The sequence below is a fragment of the Passer montanus genome, unplaced genomic scaffold (assembly GCF_014805655.1).
Source record: "Passer montanus isolate IOZ18808 unplaced genomic scaffold, ASM1480565v1 scaffold18, whole genome shotgun sequence".
In the NCBI taxonomy this organism is placed as follows: Eukaryota; Metazoa; Chordata; class Aves; order Passeriformes; family Passeridae; genus Passer; species Passer montanus.
Genome location: NW_024365381.1, coordinates 6623526 through 6642950, shown reverse-complemented (window position 1 = coordinate 6642950; position 19425 = coordinate 6623526). Strand labels below are relative to the sequence as shown.

Here is a 19425-nt window from a genome sequence, read left to right as displayed (position 1 = left end):
CGTATCAGTTCAAAACTTGTGATCTGCTGCAGAAAAACCACAAATTCCTACTGCTTATATTGATAAGTGTGAAAAGTTAGGTCTGTCATGAAAACTGTGTGAGCTTAAAAGTCCAGAGGAGTACTCCAGTAGTAAGCAAACAATCAACGTCTGAAATTTGAAGTGCATGTCAGAGATGCACTTTTTTTTTAAAATGCACACAGAATGTTCAGTGTTCAGCAGTGCCTTTGCTCAGGGCTTGCCAACCACAGCTTGTACAAAAAAAACGATCATTGTACTTCCAACAGTTGTAATGTAATAACATGTAATTTGTGACCAACATCTTTTTCCAAATATCCAGAAAAAAAATCTGGATTTTGTTATAAAAGTTGTTATAAAGCAACTTCTAAAACTATGACTCTGGCTATTGAATGTGACACATGCCTTCATAATGCCTTTTGAAATTTTGAGTGTGTGCAATGTTCTGTCTAGTTTACAAGCGAGTTAATGGTGAAATCTTCAAAACAATATTCATATGCATCAGCCAAAGTGATGTTTCGAAAGAAATTTTCACCACAAAAAATGTGGTCTTGATATTACAGACAGACCTGCAAAGGCAGACCTTTGGTTTGTTTTTTTTTCTTTTTTTTCTTTTCTTTTCCCTTGCATAAACAGGTAGTCAGTTGGCAACCCAGTTAGGAATTTAGAGCGTTATGCTCAGATGGCTCCTGAGAGGTTTCTTTCTCATAAGCAGTATGGCCATGAAAATAATTAATTTCTTTTTTTTTTCTTTTCTTTTTTTTTTTTTTGACAGATACTACTCTGTTTTATATCCTCTGGAAAGAAAAATATCTGATGCAAAATCCCGAGACCTGGTTATCTATATCTGGGCCCATGCAATAGTGGCCAGCATTCCAGTATTTGCTGTGACCAATGTGTCTGATATTTATGCCATGTCCACTTGCTCTGAATCTTGGAGTTACTCCCTTGGCCACCTGATATATGTTATCATCTACAATATCACCACTGTGATTGTACCAGTGGCTGTGGTATTTCTCTTTATGATTCTTATTCGCAGAGCACTGAGTGCCAGCCAGAAGAAAAAAGTCATCATAGCTGCACTAAGGACCCCTCAGAATACAGTTTCTATCCCTTATGCCTCCCAGCGGGAAGCTGAGCTCCACGTCATGCTGCTTTCTATGGTTATGGTATTTATCTTCTGCAGTGTGCCCTACGTGACTCTGGTGATTTACCGCACCATACTCAATATTTCAGATATTTCAGTCTTCTTGCTCCTCACTGCTATTTGGTTGCCCAAAGTCTCTTTGCTGGCCAACCCTTTGTTATTTTTAACTGTTAACAAATCGGTACGGAAGTGCTTGGTGGGGACAATAGTGCAGCTGCACCGAAGGTTCAGCAGGAGAAACATTGTCAGCTCGGGTGGCATTGCAGATGATAATCGGGAGCCCAGTGTCCATTCAGGAAGCCAGCTTCTGGAGATGTTTCACATTGGGCAACAACAAATCTTCAAGCCTATGGAAGATGAGGAGAATGAGACCAAATCCATTGGCTCTAGTGACTTTCAACGGAAAGAAATTCCTAGCACCAGTTTAGAGCTAGGACAGACTTCAGTTCACAGGTTTATACCACAGACAATTGCAGACTCTGCAGGTCAGGTGGCCCCAGCTGTGCCCACAGAGGCTGATACAGTAAATGACAAGTATTCCATGCAGTTTGGTTTTGGACCCTTTGAGCTGCCTCCACAGTGGCTCTCAGAAAACCGAAACAATAAGAAGCGACTCCTGCCTCCTTTGGGGAATACCCCTGAGGAGCTAATCCAGACAAAACAGCCTAAGTGTAAAGCAGAAAGAAAAGTCAGCAGAAACAATAAAGTCAGTATCTTTCCCAAGGTGGATTCTTAGTAAGAGCAGGAGCTTTAAGTGACAGAGGAAGGTCACTTTCTATTACATTTTTGATCCCATGGATCTTTATTATGTTGAAATTTGTTACAACCTGATTTTTTTTTGCCAAATATAAGTTAAATGAACAAACAAAAGAAAAACATATATACAAGTGTTCCTTATTAATATGAAATACTTAATGAAAATAATTTATCAAATATATATGAAAATTTGTAGTTTGATCTCTGAAATCCCTACAATGATACCTTGTTATTAACTTTCAAAAGTACATATGAATTTGGGAACTATTTTTATGGCTGAATAATGGAAATACAGCAGTTGGTTTTATGGGAAACGTTACATTGTATTAAAATGGACTGGGCATTAAAGTAACTTAACAGGAATGGCTGTAGAGAGCAGAAGATGTGCAGCATGGTAAGTCCTACTCTCCCACAAACAGACACAGCAAGATTCTGCACATTGCATTAATGAAGTAGGATGGACTATTATGTGCATTTGTTTTCTGTTATGTGCATTTATTTGATCAGTGTTAAAACTTGCTGGATTTTTTTGCACAAATTAGTTACCAAGCATCTGCCAAACATCTAAAATATTTTGAAACCTAATCCACTGGTTTTTGGCTTAAAACATCCACAAAGCCAAGAATACCCAAATCATCATGTGTGTTAAACCCAAGAAAGACCTCTTTTTATAAAGATCCCACATATATTCTTGTAGATTTAAGTAAAAAATGGATTGGAGACTATACAGGACAAATTCTGACTCCAATAAACAAATATGTATGTGCTAAGAATCCTGTGATAAAGGGCATATACAAAATGTCCTTAAAGTGTAATGTATGTATTAAGTAACTACGGGGTAAGCCTTGAAATAAACTTAGCTGCTGGTGCACTCTGCTGTTTTCTTATGGAAAAGCAAGCAAATGAAAGAAATGGATGTGAAATGCTAGTGGCCTTTCTCTGAGTATGACAGTCTCGATTTCTGAGTCTGTCTCACTCTCATACAGAGAGAGAGAGAGACTCACAGAGAGGGATTCTGAGTGTTGCAGTGACAGCAGAACTGTTGGGTGAAGAAGCTGGCAACAGACCTAAAAAGGCAAAGTTTAATTGGTGCTGTTGCTCAATATTGCCAGAGGTAGAGAAGTTTTCCTTCTATCTTCACAGATACAGATATCAACCCTCCAGCTCCACTCATCTTGCAGAGCAGACCATCCAGTGTATGAACACAAGACTTTCAAATCTGGTGCCTAATTCCTGAGTGAGTCAGTCATGCCAACCCTGCTATCAGCTCAGCAGCCTTTCTCTGAGAGTTCAGGTGTTGTGCTGCAACTTGTCGCTCTGCATAATCACAGGCACACTGTCTCATTTATACTGAATGTGAACTTTAAACTCTAGCTGGATGTTAGGTGACCTAAAACTATTGCAACCCTGACATTTTAGCTCTTGTTGAGTTTCAAGCAGTCTTTCATCTGCACTCACTGTTGTCTCTGTGGGTAGTTTCTTAAAAGCACAATCTTTGTAACACCTGTTTGTTCCTTGTGGTTTTCCTGTACTTCACTTTGCTGCATGCTGAACCTTTATCTGTGATTACTGTCTGTTTGTGAAAGTAGTTTTCTTTAAAGCATACTTTAAAAGGGACAAGGTGAAGAATCTTGTCAAGTTCAAAGAAACTTACTAAATCCAACCAGTTAATCTTAAAAGTAAGAAGAAATTCTGCTAAAGCAGAATGTACCTTTTCTTCCTTCAACATTATTGAAGGAAGTCACCAGCTTCTGATGGTTCCAAGGTTGTGGATTTCTACAAGTCAAAAGCATATGTTTTAATAAAAATGTATTTAAAGTGTATAAATTACTGAGTAAAATATGTTTTTCTCCATTTCCTCTTTGGTTTCAGTGCATTTCATTTCTTGCTAGTTCAAGAGCTTCTCAGTTTGGGAGTGAGGAACAGTCTTCAAGGGGTCCACATGGGTGGTGGAAGCCTGAGCTGCCCTTCTTACATACAGAGATGAAAAGACAGACATAGCTTGCCTGAAATCAGAAAAAATTGTTTCTTCTGTGGCAGAGGTAGAGAAGTACTACAGCATGCATTTTTAAAAAGTGCCAATAAAAAGTAATTTAATGGAGTGTTTGTTTTTCCAAAATTAGTGAAAGAACAGATGCCATTGAGAAAATCTTGAAAACCTAAGAATCAAAGTAGGAGTTGTAGTTTCCTTAAGAATTTTGACTAAGTTTAACAATCACGTCTCACATATAGGTACTGCTCAAAATCTCTGTGATTTCTGAATGTGGATAAATGTTTACTCAGATCTGAACTCCTTTCAAGAAAGCAAACCTGCTTTTGTCCTTTTCAACTGTCATGTTGTACAAAACACCAAAGTTACATTTAAAGAGTTAAATTGTCTATAATTTCATGTTATATCTGGAAAGCAAAGGGTTTGTGATGGGTTTTTACTGTTGAGACAAAAATCTTTCTTTCAAAAAGAATACATGTAAACACTTGATTGTACTTTTTTATCAGATTATATCCAAAGACATTGAAATCCTTCACAAAGAAATTAACTACAGTGGTTTTTCATACCTCAGGAATTACTTGAGAATGTTTTTAGTTCATCTTTCAGCAATTCATCCATGTGGAAAAAATACACAAAGCACATCTTGTTATAGAAAGAAAACCCAACCTGTGTAAAAACCAACCTGTTTAATTTGTGTAAAATTCACAGACCAGCCTCTATGCTAGAATTGCCATCAGAAAACAGTAATTCAGGAAATAATTTATGCAAGATGGAATATTTGACTTGTTTCATTTTTAACTCCATTTAAGACTGTAGTACCTTTGAGTCATTACTGTTGTTGCTTGGATTGTTGCTCAAATTGTTCACCTGGGCAAAATGTTTTCCAGTGTCCAACCTGAAGAAAAAATCAACAAACAAGTCTTGTTATAACATCACACTAAAGTGACACAGAACTGAGTTACGGGGATTTTTTTGGTCTTTTTTACATAATCACTTTTTCCTTTGCAAGATAGGAGTCTGTTTATTGCCATATCCTTTAGAGGAATTAATACAGTGAATATTAGCTGTGCTTCTCCTAACCTGAGTACTGGAACTGTTACAGTCTGCCTTAGAAATATTGCCTATGGTGAGTAAAAGGTACTTCAGGCGAGTACACAGAAAGATATGAAAAATAATCTAAGGCACATAACTAATGAGCATTAAAAAAATACTAGTTTTTTTTCCTCCAGCATGTATGAGACAATGAAATAAAAGTGTTTTGGCTACCTATTTGTGTATTAAAAGGCTTTTCAGAAGAGGAGTATGAAGGTAAGCAATAGTAATTGGGAACAAGTTCCCTCTATGTCCCTGTTGCTTGTATTTCTTTTTGATTGGATCAGGAAGAAAAGGATAAATAAATTCTGTTACTATGACAACTGTGTTCTGAGTATCAAGACAGCGTGTCTAAATGTGATTTCATCATGTTATAACCTATTTTGAGGATGAAAAGGACATCTTGGAGTGTTTTTCTATCCAGAGATGGATGTCTCCTTTCAAAGGCTCTTGTGAGGCTGTAGGCAGTTCATAATAGGAAAATTGATAAGACAAACTCTGTCAGCTGTTCAGCATACGCGTTGTACTGTAGGAAAAAAAAAAAATTGGCCAGTTACACCCAGGTCCTTGACATACCTCGTTATGCATAGCTAATGTAATTCCTAATACCCTCATATTTTGATATAGCCAGTGTGGAATGATACTGTCCATTCTACTGCTGCACCACAGGTTCCAAACACCACTATGGTATTGCTTTAGCAGTCAGAAGATGTTAAAATTTTAACATAGCAGAGCTCAGCATGCTTGGGGAGGAGGCAAAACCACACAGGGTCCCCTAGAGCATTTTCTGTTTATCTGCAGTTCTTAACTGGGAGCCACATTGCATCGTGACTACACTAAATACCAGGGAAAATGGTTCTCTTAGTGGCACATGTGACAGTAAATGCAATATACTGTAAGCATCAACAAAAGTGCTACTTCAGACCTCAATACATAACACCACTAGCTAAGTATATTTATTTTGGAACAAAAAATATGTCAATCAAAACCTTAATTTGAATGAGATGCACTTTGTTTCTTTAGACGAAACTGTTTCTTGTGAATTTTTACTGCCAATGAAAACCTGATTTTAACACACATGAGTATCAAAGGAAGCAGTAGGAGCCCGGAATTGTCTCTGTAGTTTTGGGGTTTTTTTAAGTTAATCGGACCATGGGAATGGTCCTCACATTTTGTTTAAATGCAGGAAAGATAGAAAGGGATGGGATTATGAAGGCAATCACGCTCCCCTTATTAATAGTCAATTCCTTATTAGCGGTGAGTGTTCACGTAGAAGCAGTGACGCCGGTAACAATTTGAACTTTTGACGGGTTTATTGCAGAGCGATTCAACCTCGCTCGTGTGCGAGCACGACACAACCGGTGCCGCAGCCAAGGCCGGGCAGGGAACACCCGCAGCCCACAGCACGGGCACCGCTCCCAAGGGACAGCGCGGCGCCTGTCCCGCAGCTCACACGGCTGCGGAACGGGGGGCTCGGAGAAGGAGCCGCCCTGCAGGCAGCGCTCCTCTCCACCAGGACGGGGAGGGCAGAGCTCCAGCGGGGCACAGGGAGCTCGGTCCCGTCGGGATCGCTGCGAACGGAGCGGCACCGCAGCGGGAGCGGAGGCGCAGGGGAGCGGAACCGGCACCGCCACCGACGGGGCCGCGCCGCCACGGCCGCAGCTATCGCGAGACTTCGCCGGCCTGGTCGTCACGGCAACGGCGGCGGCGCCCGCGCTGCTGCCCTCCCGCGGTGAGGACGGGGCTGCTGCCTCCCTGCCGGCCTCTCTGCCTTCTTCTCTGCCTTCTTCTCTGCCTCCCTGCCGGCCTCTCTGCCTGCCTCTCTGCCTCTCTGCCTCCCTGCCCACCTCTCTGCCGGCCCCTCTGCCTCCCTGCCTGTGCTCCCTGCCTGCCTCCTTCCCACCCTGCCTGCCTCCCTGCCTCCCTCTCTGCTTTCCTGTCTTCCTTCTTTTCTGCCCTTGTTCCTCCCTCCCTGCCTGCTTTCCTCCCTCCCTCCCTCCCTCCCTCCCTTCCTCTCTCCCTGCCTCCCTGCCTCCCTTATACTGTAATAAAGGCTTTCATTCATTTGAGCCCTCGCTCCCTCTCCCTCCCTCCCTCTCTCTCTCCCTCCCTCTCTACCTGCTTTCCTCCCCCCCTTCCTCTCTCCCTGCCTCCCTTCCTCTCTCCCTGCCTCCCTTATACTGTAATAAAGACTTTCATTCATTTGAGCCCTCTGAGAATTTCCAGCACGTGTCACGATGCTCTGAGATGTCGAATTCCTGTGAATTCACACAGTTTTGTTGTTGTCTTTTTCAGAGAAACGCGTGTGTCTGTACTTTAAACTACAGCCGCGATAATTCCTCTGTTGTGAGATTATTTGTAAGATGTATGCTATTCGAAATATCTTTGATTATAAGCATGTTTGAATACTTTGGTTGGCTTGATGATATATATTTTTATGTATATTAAAAAGAAAAGCACATACTTGAGTGGCAAGCCAGTCTGAATTAGAAAAACCTTGCAACATGAAGTTGCTAGAAAGCATTTGAAACTTACATGATCTATATCTGAAATATTGCAGGGCTTGTAGTGCTTTATTTTGAAACTGTTCATTTAAAATGTTGTTTTTGCTGTTTTTTCCCCCCCGAATTTAGGTAACAGTGGATATTACAAGTAGGAGCTTGGATGAAATTTCAAGGTCTGCATCTAGCTCGACCTAATTGTAGATTTTTAAATACATCTATGGAGTTAACGACACCAGAACCATGTTTGCAAGAGGTAATTTTTCTCTCCTTCAGCAGCTTAAAACCTCCATGCCTAATTCCTCATAGTAGAATGCTAAAGAAGTAGTATTCTGCTTTTTTAGTACCCTAGCCTGACAAGCCCAAATCTGACAGTCTAGGGAATGATGAGCTGGAGAATCAATGTGAAATCTAAGAAAAAGAGCTCTTTCCTAGTATCAGTATCAGAGCTGAAAATGGTTCTTTTATTTAAGAAGTTCTCTGCAGCATTGTACAGAATTGTTGTTGTCCTTTGTGATAGCACGTGAGTATTGTGGTTATCTTCTTCACCCAAAACATCCCTGTTTTCAGGATGGCAGTAATTTGCATTTCATAGGTTGATTCACCTGTCAGTTTGGCTGATGATTATCAGAGTGGCAGTCTAGAAGATGGCTGTCCAGCAGAAGACAAAGGTGATGACAGAGATAAATCTGATCTCCAGGAAGTAAGAACTGATCAGCAAACAGTGGAGAGCATGATCATCTCTCTTCACAAGTGTCTGTGGAATCCCGACAAGTTGTCAGGTGGGAATGACTAATACTTTCTTGTGTTGTGTCTAGACCAAATATCAAGTTTTTATAGTTCAGGTGAAATTCTGCGGATTGAGGGAACAGAGGTTGCGAATAGGCAGAATTCTGGAAAAGAAGATCTCAAAATCCATACCTTCATTTCTCTTCACTATTTGAAATCCACCTTTGAAAGAAATGTGTTATTACTGTCAGTACAGTACAGTAAATGTCTTGTGGCATCATAAACTGTGATCTGGCCTAAAAGATCATTAAAACCCATCTGTGTGTGTTCCATGGAATCATGTTAGAAAGTGTTTTCATTAAGATGTTTTTATCAAACTTTTCAGAGTAATCATGATCCTATTTTAGAAACATTGTATCCTAATAATGGTCCACCTGTCCAAAAACCTGGAATTTATGGTTATAAATGACAGCATTTAACAAATGAACAACGTTAATACTAATAAAATACTTTAAATATAAGTATGCAGTGTATAACTTTAATTGAAACACTTGCAGAAGTGTTTAATGGAATTCTTCTGTCATTCTGTAAATGATAATGGATTAATGTTCTGGGGTGTCCAACTGCTTACAAATAGAGGTGAAAAGGCCAGTGAATGAAGCAGATGTTTGGATACTGTCTTGAAATTTAATTAAGAATTCATGACAGAATTGGGGTCAAAAGAAATCCCTTGATTCCTGATCCTGTTTTTAACATGAGTTCTGGTGTACTAGTATATGCTGTTTTTAAAATTAATTCATTGCAAGGGCTCTGTGGTGATCCCTAATTGACAAAAATGTATCTGGTTTATTGTGAAAGGCTTTTCCCTGTGTTTTTCAGGATGTAGCTCTACTTCAGGTTCTCGAGATGAAAGCACTGAAACACACATGTTGAAATTCTGTGAACCTTCCCCAGGACAACCAAGTAATGCAAAGTCAGATACTAGTCCACAAACCTTGAAATCTTGTGAACCTTCCCCAGGAAAACCAGGTAATGCAAAATCAGATAGTACTTTTCAGGTTTATGGAATGAGCATGTGCAATAAAACCCTTTCCTTTTCTTATTATTGCTTCTAAGAGAGTTTGTAATGGTTGTGTATTTGTGTGTATATTCTACAGTTATAAAAGAATACTGCAAATTGAACATGTATATGAATTGTGCTTTGCAAGTGGTATTGGATGAATTCTTTATTTAGAGAATTGCTTTATTAATGGATATTAATTTTCTTTAGCACTATAATAGAATTTGAGTTTTCCGTAGATTCAATCAGTCTAATAAGGCAGAATTCAGTGGTTATCATATCCAGTGCAGCATTGTTGGTCACCAAACCTGATATTAATATCTACAGAACAGAAATTCGATAGAACTCAACCTAAAGCTTCACTCAGTACTTTAAGGTTTATATCAATCTGCTGAGTTCAGACCAGTTGAAATAAGTGCTCTTTTTTTTACCATCTGTCCTTTGGTCCATCTGTCCTCAGCAGCTCACTTAGATTTTCATAGCTCTCCCCTTGTTGTATCCATCTTATTTTTATGGCATAAAGTAGACCAATGCATCACAGTCAATGCTTGGATCAATGGCTATGTAAAGCATTTGACCTCAAAAGATTAGAAAATTAAATAGAGTGTTGCAGGGTTCCAAAATTTGTAAGTCTATGGGATCAGGGACAGTGCTACAAGTGTTTCCTCTACTCTTAATGTGGAAGCCATAGAAGAGGACAGAGCATGAGGATGCTATAGGAAGGGGAAAAGGTAAAAGTTGTAATTACAATCTGCATATTTAGGAAAAAAAAGGAGAAAATGTAGAAATTTGCTTTAATTAAGTGATGGTAGTTTCCATCATGTTTCACAGTTTTTCATTTTTTATAGCAATATTTTTCTAGAACCAGTATTGGAATCTGGTTTTGCTAAGACATAAGACTGAAAATTCTCTAATATTTAAAGGCAGAGATATTGCAGAGTCTCTCTTAACCCCCTAAAAAGTCTATCTTTTGAATTATTAATTTCAAAATGTTTTCTACAAGTCAGGCTGAAAAAATTGTCTTATATTTTTAAGGTCAGTGTTTTTTTGCCGATATTGTGGAGATGTTGTCACTCTGCCGTTATAAATTTTAATCAAATCATTTGCTCAAAATAGGTGACTTTTCCTCTCCCACACCTCCATATCCAACTGCTGCAGCTCAGAGTTTGATTCAGCACTCTTTTGCAAAGACTTCTGTATTTTTCCCTCTACAAACAGGTTTAGAAATTAACATGTGTTTGAGAATGTTGTACTCTCGTCTATGGGCATTGCCAAATTACTTGAACTGCTTTTTAATGTTTGTTTGGTTTTTTGACTTGCTTCAAGCCAACATTAATTTTAAATATATTCTCCAGCAGACTCTTCTGACTTGGAATGTTCTGAAGACATGGACATAAATACTCGGATTCAAGCAGCTATAAAGAAAATGAATAAACTTGATGCAATACTTGAAAAACAGTGTTTTAAGGAAAAAGCAGTTAAAAAGCGAGGCAGAGAAATGAGGGCAATGCTCTGGGAAGAACTTCAGGTTAGAAGTGTTCTGCTTATTTTGTGACTGATATATCTCAGAGTACCGTCTTACAGAATTGTTGTATTTCAGAGAAGCCTTATTATTAAAAAACTCACAGTTGGCTAACTAAAATTAAGAAATGGATCTTAAAAAGTAAGATTAGAGAGTTTTTAATACATATTGGCTAGGCATGCTTTGAAAGAGGGAGATGGTCCTTAAATATTGATAAGACAAATTGCCAAATACCCAGCTGTCTGGGAGTGGTTTATTAGCATAGTATTATGCTTGAGTTCTCTGCTTGCAGGGAGGGTAAGGTGTGTCAGGAGGTAACGTCAGGCTGAAAAGCATTTATTCTGCTCAAGTGGGATCCTTCCTAGGCCCAGCTGTTTCAGTACTGTCTGTTGTTGAAGAAATTAAAGATGCTGCCTGAAGAAGGCATAAGAATGCTACAACACAAATTCCTTTATCCTAGCCCTGTCCTGGCCTCTAGCAGTTAAATGCCTTGAAACAAGTTAGTATTTCCTCTGTTTTACATGAATAGAAATGGGAGTTGTGAAAAAACATGATTGGTTTGACTGCATTTCATAACTTAATTGGATTTGGATTTGGAGCTGCATAGACATTACAGAACTTCTTTGTCTGGTGAAGTCTTCACATAAAAGGCAATATGTAACTGAGGCATTAAAGTTTCACCATACTTTTGTCATAACTTCAGGAGATATTCTGATAGCTTCAAGATGAAAATAAATTGAGAAGAGTAATTTTTAATAGAGTCTGAAGTTCATTAGATCTGATAAGCAGACAATGTATTTCCCTTTAAAGAATTTACTTTAAATGCATGCATGTATCTCTACATACACAGTTTATTTCTTTTGAATAGTGTATCAGAACCACAGGAAGCAATGAGGAGGTGGAAAACATAAACAAGTTTTTAGCTGTGTTCTCATCATGGCATAATACAGCTGGTAAGTAAAGAGAAACAGAATTGTGATACATCCTATCTTTTTTCTTTTTGGGAAGAGAATAAGGATTTGAGATCTGAATGGTTATTGTTGAGTAAAAATCTCATCTTGAATGTTGGAAGTACATGTATAATAATGGTAGCAGTGTGTAGTTAAAATATTTAAACAAAACTTACTATTTACAATGTAACCTGCTTTTATTTCTATGCTAAAGTTTGGGTTACTAAGGAAAGAAACAATTTGATATGGGTGATATTTAGACAGCCTCCAGTAGATGTCAGGATATATTAAAATAACACTAGACAAACAAGACTATATAACTGCTAACTCTTATCTCAAAAGTAACGCCTGTAGAGACCATGTGCATCACATAGTTTCTGGTGTACTACACTGAAAAACTGCATAGTTTAGATTTATAGCTTTCCTCCAACTTTATATTTTCTGTATCCTGCTAGTGCCTTACTTTTAGGTCTTACTTATTTTGGTATTTATTTAATTAAACAAATGTCTTGGTGGCTGTCCTGGTTGATACTGAAATTGAACACATTTAATATATTTTGCTTTTCAGAACTTGAATTTCATAGAGCTTTATTAAGTAAATTATATATGAGAGCTATTATAGTTTTTAATGTAGCTATGAAACCAAGCACAAGTTCGGGTACAAAATCATTAATAACTTTAAGTGTTCCAAGCCTTTCAGGCACAAGAAAAACTTCTGACACACAGCAGAAATCAGGGTTAATTAAACAGCCCTAAATTCCTTACCCAATGCTCTGTTTAACAAAATCATTTGTTCAGTTGAATCCATTACACTTCATTATTACTGATTATTGTATGTTTTTTTTCATTGTGAAAATCACATATAATTAGTTTGGTTCTTTGCAATATGAGTCGTTTTCTGTAAGTGCTACGTGTGTAAACTGTGTCTTACTGCTCTAACCTGTATTTCCAGCTGGCACATATGAATACTTCAACTGATGTATTTTTTTCTTTGAGTAACCGAAACAACTAGGATGTTTTAACACTGTTTTTCAAGACTATGCCCTTGACCTAAGCTGCTTGGAAGTCTAATAATTCATGCACAGGCAGACACCAGCTGTGAAAACCTGGATGCCTTACTCTCATTCAAAGTTTTAGATGACTTGCCACATGGTGTCTGCAGAGGCATTTGAGTTTAGTGCCTTAGGCTATGTCTTGGAGAATGTGATGAATTGTCTTCCAAGGGCAGTAGTTGTTAAAAACATGAACACAGCCATAAGAAACTGCATGAATATGACTCACACTTTACACTTTCCCCCTTCTTTATTTTTTGAGAAATACAGTGCTTATGTCATTTATCCAAGTGAATTTCTTTGCTTTCTGAGTGTATGATACACGACGTTAGATCTTTAAATATATTTCAGTTAAATTTTACTGGAAAAAATTTGTTGCAGATCTCTCCCATACTAAAGAAGATGAAATATGTACTTCCGTATCTCACCCACACACGAATCCTGAAGATTATGATTGCCATAAAGCCCAAGAAAACCAGGGTAAGCTTTATTAATGGTAGAGTTTGTATTGTTAGAAATGGGAAAATGACATGTATAATGGGTGGGTAATGAAGACTCAGCCTTTTGGCAAGGCCAGTGAAATGGGAAAAAGCAAGGTTACTTACTGGAATAGTGACAATTCTTACCTTTATTGCAAATGGAAGAAGAGAACAGCTGTGTGACTTATCTAAGACGTTTTACTCAACATGCTAAGAAATTTTTTACTGCTGGGTTTATAAAGCCATTTTTCTATAATTTCAAAAGGAAGAGGTGTGTAACTGGTATATTGTAAAATGTATCATTGATTCTTCATGGCAATTCTTTAAAAACTTATCTCTGCTGTTACTCTAAGGTACTGTAGCTTTTATTAATAGGCTTATATTCAAGAAAGCATGTAAAAATGACAGGTGGTGCTGAATCTGACTGCAACTGTTCTGTATTTTTTTTGGTTTTCAGCAGAAATCGTACAGATTTGTGTCAAGCAAAATCTTCAGACAACTTATTTTATATTTGGTATCCTGATTATTGTAAAGTCTGTGTTGCTTTTATGAAATAAGTACTTTCTGACAAAACTCAAACACGTGCCGATTCTTTTAGGGATCATGTGATATCATGCATTGTACAGACATTTCAAATGCTGTTAGTGGTGTAGTGTGTCCATCATGTACTGTGTCCATCCACAATTCCATCAAAATAGATGGAATTGTGCTTGTATGCCTCTATTCTTTTCCTATTTGAAATTCAAATTTCTGTGGTTAGTAACTTTTCACATGTGTTGTAATAAAAGAACAATAGCTTCAACTGCCATTGCTATCGGCTGCAGTTGTTTATTTCTTTGTCAACCACCCTTCTATGTAAACAGAAGGAATCGATCTTCCTGGTGACTGAGATGACAAAGATTTAATATAAGTGCATTCCTTAAGGCTGAAGCATTGATGGCAGCAATACCTCTGCAGTTTGTAGAATGTGACTGCATGTTTTAATTTTAACATGGAACTCAGCTCCTTTATCATTTTAGCACTTGTCTTAGTTCCCCAGTATGTGACCTTATCTTTCTGGGCTAGAGCTTTTAATTTCTCTGTTTTTCTACCATGTATTTTCTTTCCTCCCTTAAAATAAAGCTTGACCCTCAGCTTCTTGCTCCAAAATTTCTGAGTTGTGCTGGAGTGCCCTTGAATAACAATGGCAGGTTTCATTACCAGTATTCAATACAGCACTGACTTCTGGAGCTCCCAGTACAGGCATGGTTGGGAGTTGCTATCACTTGCACTATTTTGAGATGTTCTGCACATTCCTACTTTGGGAATGCATGAAGTAGAGATCACTTACAGCTTCTGAGCAATATATATTGCTTTAAATGACTTTAACTATTTCTGCTGGAGGCTTTTCATGTGGTGTCTGAATAGCTAAGAATTACTGTTTTAGTTTCTTTTGGATTTCTGTGTCACAGCTGTCATAAAAGCAGACCAAGAACAAGAGGAGCTTGTGAAGAAGAATGTATGCACTAGTTTTATGCTGTTACTTCATCAGTCTCATCAAGATTTATACCAAATCTTTGAAATATATGCCAAATCTATCAAAATGCACATGCAAAATTTGTTTAGCTGCAATCTCTCTTTTAATTACCCTTGGCAGTCTTCAGTGTATTCTTTGTCTCAGTGATCCATGTCTTTCCCTTCTTTCTTCAATGTTCTGAGATGTTCTGTATGATAGCTCCCACTCAAAAATGCTATTCTACAGTAAAGTGAAAGATATAGCTTAAAAGTAAGGTTATGTTGGTGTTTGGTATGTTCTGCTCATTTCAGGATGCAACTTGTCATCTTTATATTGATGCTTACATTGCTATATGATCCATTTCCTTGACACATGGTGTTGCCTGGTAATGGTAAAGAAAGCTTAGGATACTTTCAGAAAACAGTTACACATTTGAGCTGTGAGGGGATTTCTTGGTCAGATCCACCACCTCAGTCCTTTAAGGTTTGCGTGTAAAGGATGCATGGAATTTATTTCTTACCTTTGGGAGCTTGCTTTCATTCTGTTCCCTCTGAAAAACAGTTACTTCCATATAGCCTATCTTTTATTATCTAACATGTCAAATTCATTTTTTTGTAGGGAAATAACCCACACATTTTTCAAATTTCTGCTTCCAGAAAAGCAAAAAGTACCATGGCTGCTTTTGAAGTAGTTCTTGAGATTTAGAAGTTGATTATATTTGCTTAGGCTTGTTATTTAATGTGACAAATATTTGCTGTTTGTAAAGGAATTGTTATTTTAAGCATGGTAAAAGTCTCTGAAAAACAGAATCATGCCTTTTTTTTTGGTCATGGACAGAAACCTATTGTTATTAGAATATCATGTGTGTGTTTAATAGATTTACAGCTCTATGATGAGTTTTATTTTTTAACAATGTTTGTTTTATAAACTGTTATAATAATATCAACTATATCATCTGTTTTTCAGCTGTTTTATTTAGAAAAATGTACTTGATATGTCTCCAGATAGTTCTGTGGTTTTCAAAAAAATGATTGTCTGGTTTTGTAATGATGAGAAAACTGTAATGATGATAGGGTTTAAAGGAATGCTGTGGCTTTTAAGGCCACCATGTTTAACATTTTTGAGGTCAGAAATCCAAAAGTATTTCAGCCTTTGTAACATTGAGTGATTTCATATAATAAAAAGTTGAAAATGAAATTAGATTTTGGCAATAGTATGTTTTAAATGCAATAATACATACTACTATTTACATAAATAATGAAAACATCATACAAAAAGTTTGTCTACTGACTCTATATATTTGCTAAACGTTTGAATGGGATTGATGTTATTACAGTTCTTGGAGAATCAAAATAGGAATGATTTTAATGTAGCAACTTTTCTTCCTCAAACATCAGATTATCCAAGTGAATTAGAAACAGAAAAAACAGCAGAAAAAACGCATAGCAAAAATAAAACCAACCAGCATTTCATTAAAAAGAACATTGAGGTAAGCACTGAAGCATAAAACCAGTAATATTTTTAAAATGTTAGCTAGAAAATAGGCAATAAATACTTTTGAAGACAGTTTTCTTTTAAAATCAGGAACTTCAGAATCTAGTTAGGCATAAATGAAGATATTACCTTTTTGTTAAAACTGCTGTTTATGTCAGAGTACTGTATTAGACAGTTCTCAACTTGGATGTTCATATTGGTTAGGATAATGCAGCTTCTATGCATTTGATAAATAGTACTGGAAACTGAATTGTGCTTGTGCTTGGACATAGTTTTTTTTTAAGGGCAATATCCTAAGACTTTAAAAAAATTTATTTACTGTTAAATAAACTTAACTTTATTTACTGTTAACCTGATGCATAAATAAGGGATAGATATACACATTGTTCATGTGTAGCGTGGATGGGACCACGTTTTGTCAGAAAATACATCCCTTGATTTTCTGCTTTTTTTCCTGTGAGGACCTAGTAGGTATCATGATTTTTCATCTAATGAAAAATATTTGCTTCCCCACTATGTTAAAGACTAAGATAGGATTATAAATTAAATATGTAGGCTGCTGTATTTTTCTGTCAGAGTGATGATTTGTATTATTGAAATAAACAGAGTCTAAAAGCTTTGTTTTGGAGGTGTTTGAGTTAGTGGAATTCTTAAGCATGGGTTTTTTTCTTGTTGCAAATATTTCAGCTAGCAAGGGATTCAGGAAACCAATTTGTTATGCTTGAGGGAGAAAGGAAAAGGCTAACTGAACTATTGAAAGATACAGAAAATGGAACTGAATTGCAAGATCTTGAGGTATGACAAATTTACACTGTACTGTTCTATTGTATTTCATTTATTTTTACAGTAAATCTAAATTTTATCTTAATTCTACCATGAAATACCCTACTGAGATATGAGAGAAAATATGATAGATCCTGTTGAATTTGTCTCCAAAAATGAATTCCCATTGGTTTCTTTGTTAATTTTACTAATGTCAGAACTTAAAAGAAAAGTTGGGCACAGGAAGAGGAAACCTTATAACAACACTTGAAGAAAATTACCTTTTTTTTGCATAAAATGTGAAGTTGTGGAGTATCAGTCTGAATGGTTAGTGCTGTAGTCTCAGGCAGGAAGGCCAGCAACTACTTGCAAAAACCTCCCAACAACAGTTTTTTGATGACTGATAAATGGACTTAAAAATGCAGTAACTGGGGAAATAACATTTATGAAGGTTCTGTGTCCATTTAGCCACAATCTTTTTGTGGCTTCCAGCATATTTCTGTAGCTTCCAACTCAGTCTGTCTTAAAAGTACATAGTTTGCTTAAGCATTAGACATGTATGCTTTAACATAATATTGTTAAACAGTGCACAGTCTGCATACTTCAGTGAATAGCAGGTGTTGAAGTGAGTAAAAATTAGTCTCATGGAGAGTAACATTTGTTTGTCCCATCAATCACCGTTTCTAGGAGATGGTCTTTAGTTTGATAAATGCCATAATTTAAAGATCTGAAGATGTTTTAAACAACCTTCTGTTAGTAAATGTAGCTTTCTGACCTAGGGAATAGTGGCTTTTAAAAATTATTTATTTTACTGATTGCAAAAATGTTCTCTCAAAACATGTAGTTACTAGGTTTTCTTTCTCTTTAAGCTAGTGTCTGTCATGGAATTTAGAGGCATTTATGCAGAGTAGCTAATGCAAATTCCAACTAACAGTTGTACTTTTTTTGGCTTCAATTCTCAAGGCATCAAGGCAATGGAAAAGTATAACATTTGTCTACATTTTGCATTTGGCACATGTCACTATCATGTTGTTGTTTATCTATAGAGATTTCACTGCTAATATTAGATATGAAATAGATCATCTCACAGGACACGTGTGTTGCTGTATGTTCTTGATACCATGGACAAGAATGGTAGTTTGTGTGTTACTCTAGTCTGTACTAGATAATTTCTTTAGAGGACAAAGCTCTTAACTGTCCTATCAAAGTACAGTGAAAGCAAGGATAATAGTTACTTAGGTCTGTCTAGTCTAGTGATGGATTCTTCCACATTGAATTTTTTTGTGGGTGAAGCATTTCTGTGGCTACTTCATAACAAAAATCATGAGGAAATTATCAGCCAATGAGTAATCTAGACAACTTCAAGCTGGCCCAGGTAACTATCCAGCTAGTGGCCTCTTTCATCTTATTTTATTCTGACTTTTAAAAAGTTGGTGCAATCACATTGGCTGGAGTAATGTTTTGGAGGCTGCCAATCAAGGCAGATCTGGTTATGAATGTTGTATGAATGCATCTGTATGGTGTAATGTGGATTAGATAACCTTATTTGACTTGTACTACTATATATGCCAAATATCCAAACAGCACTTCTCACTTTTTGAAAGAATGTTTTTTGAATGTTTAAGATATTTTAGAAGTACACATATTCATGCTAATTTAATTGTCAAAGCTGGAGCTGCAGATAATTGTTTCAGATGTTCCACAGAAAGTACTGACTGTGCTGTTATGAAAGTATTGTTCTGAGTTAACACAAAGGAAACATTGACAGGACAGAAGCTTATTTTCCAAGCAAAGCTATCTTGAAAATACAAAAGAGGATGTGTGATTCCATTTCATCCTGGAATAAAATGACTGCTGGGGTAATTTGGATGTTTGGAGTATGGGATACAGAAACTGAGCTGTAACTCATGAGTCCCGTTACATCTTAATGTACTCCTGTGAAGTCATTTCTGTGTTTTTGCTCTGTGATTTTCATTCTCTGATTAGGAGGTGGTTGACATGACACAAATATAGTACCGTGCTGGATACTTATGTTTTTGTGGTCACTGTCTCACCTGAACATATGTTTCTACAAAGCTGGCAAGCATCTAAGAGTTTGTGAGTGGCTATTTTGGAGTCAGCTCAGGTCTGGTCAGGCTCATTAGTTGTGTCTCATCATGCTTGTATGATAAAGCATTAGAACTGATTTGTTTCACAAAAAAGATTGCTCTCTCGACTCTCTTTTTTTCTTTCTTTTTTTTTTTCATTTATTATGGAGGTAATTTATGACAGGTGTTTGGGGTATGCTTATTTTTTCTTTTTGCAACTCATATGCTTTAGGGTAATGGGGTTGAACCACAAATGACCTCATAGCAGTGGTATTGTAATTGGAAGCTGTT

The 19425-nt window shown here is 37.0% G+C and overlaps 2 protein-coding genes across 3 annotated transcripts in view; both read left to right on the top strand.

Moving 5' to 3' along the window:
- GPR176 (G protein-coupled receptor 176) overlaps nt 1–3725 on the top strand; it is a 37285-nt gene extending 33560 nt beyond the window's left edge. For both annotated transcript variants that reach the window (XM_039705583.1, XM_039705584.1), the window contains one exon: nt 794–3725. In XM_039705583.1, coding sequence (XP_039561517.1) covers nt 794–1901 — 1108 coding nt within the window. In that variant the 3' untranslated portion in view covers nt 1902–3725. The remainder of the gene's footprint in view (nt 1–793) is intronic.
- Nucleotides 3726–6717: 2992 nt separating this feature from the next.
- FSIP1 (fibrous sheath interacting protein 1) overlaps nt 6718–19425 on the top strand; it is a 69338-nt gene continuing 56630 nt past the window's right edge. Inside the window, exons 1-9 of the mRNA XM_039705289.1 lie at nt 6718–6735; nt 7637–7760; nt 8100–8286; nt 9113–9262; nt 10649–10821; nt 11684–11768; nt 13199–13297; nt 16189–16280; nt 16973–17080. Coding sequence (XP_039561223.1) covers nt 7668–7760; nt 8100–8286; nt 9113–9262; nt 10649–10821; nt 11684–11768; nt 13199–13297; nt 16189–16280; nt 16973–17080 — 987 coding nt within the window. The 5' untranslated portion in view covers nt 6718–6735; nt 7637–7667. The remainder of the gene's footprint in view (nt 6736–7636; nt 7761–8099; nt 8287–9112; nt 9263–10648; nt 10822–11683; nt 11769–13198; nt 13298–16188; nt 16281–16972; nt 17081–19425) is intronic.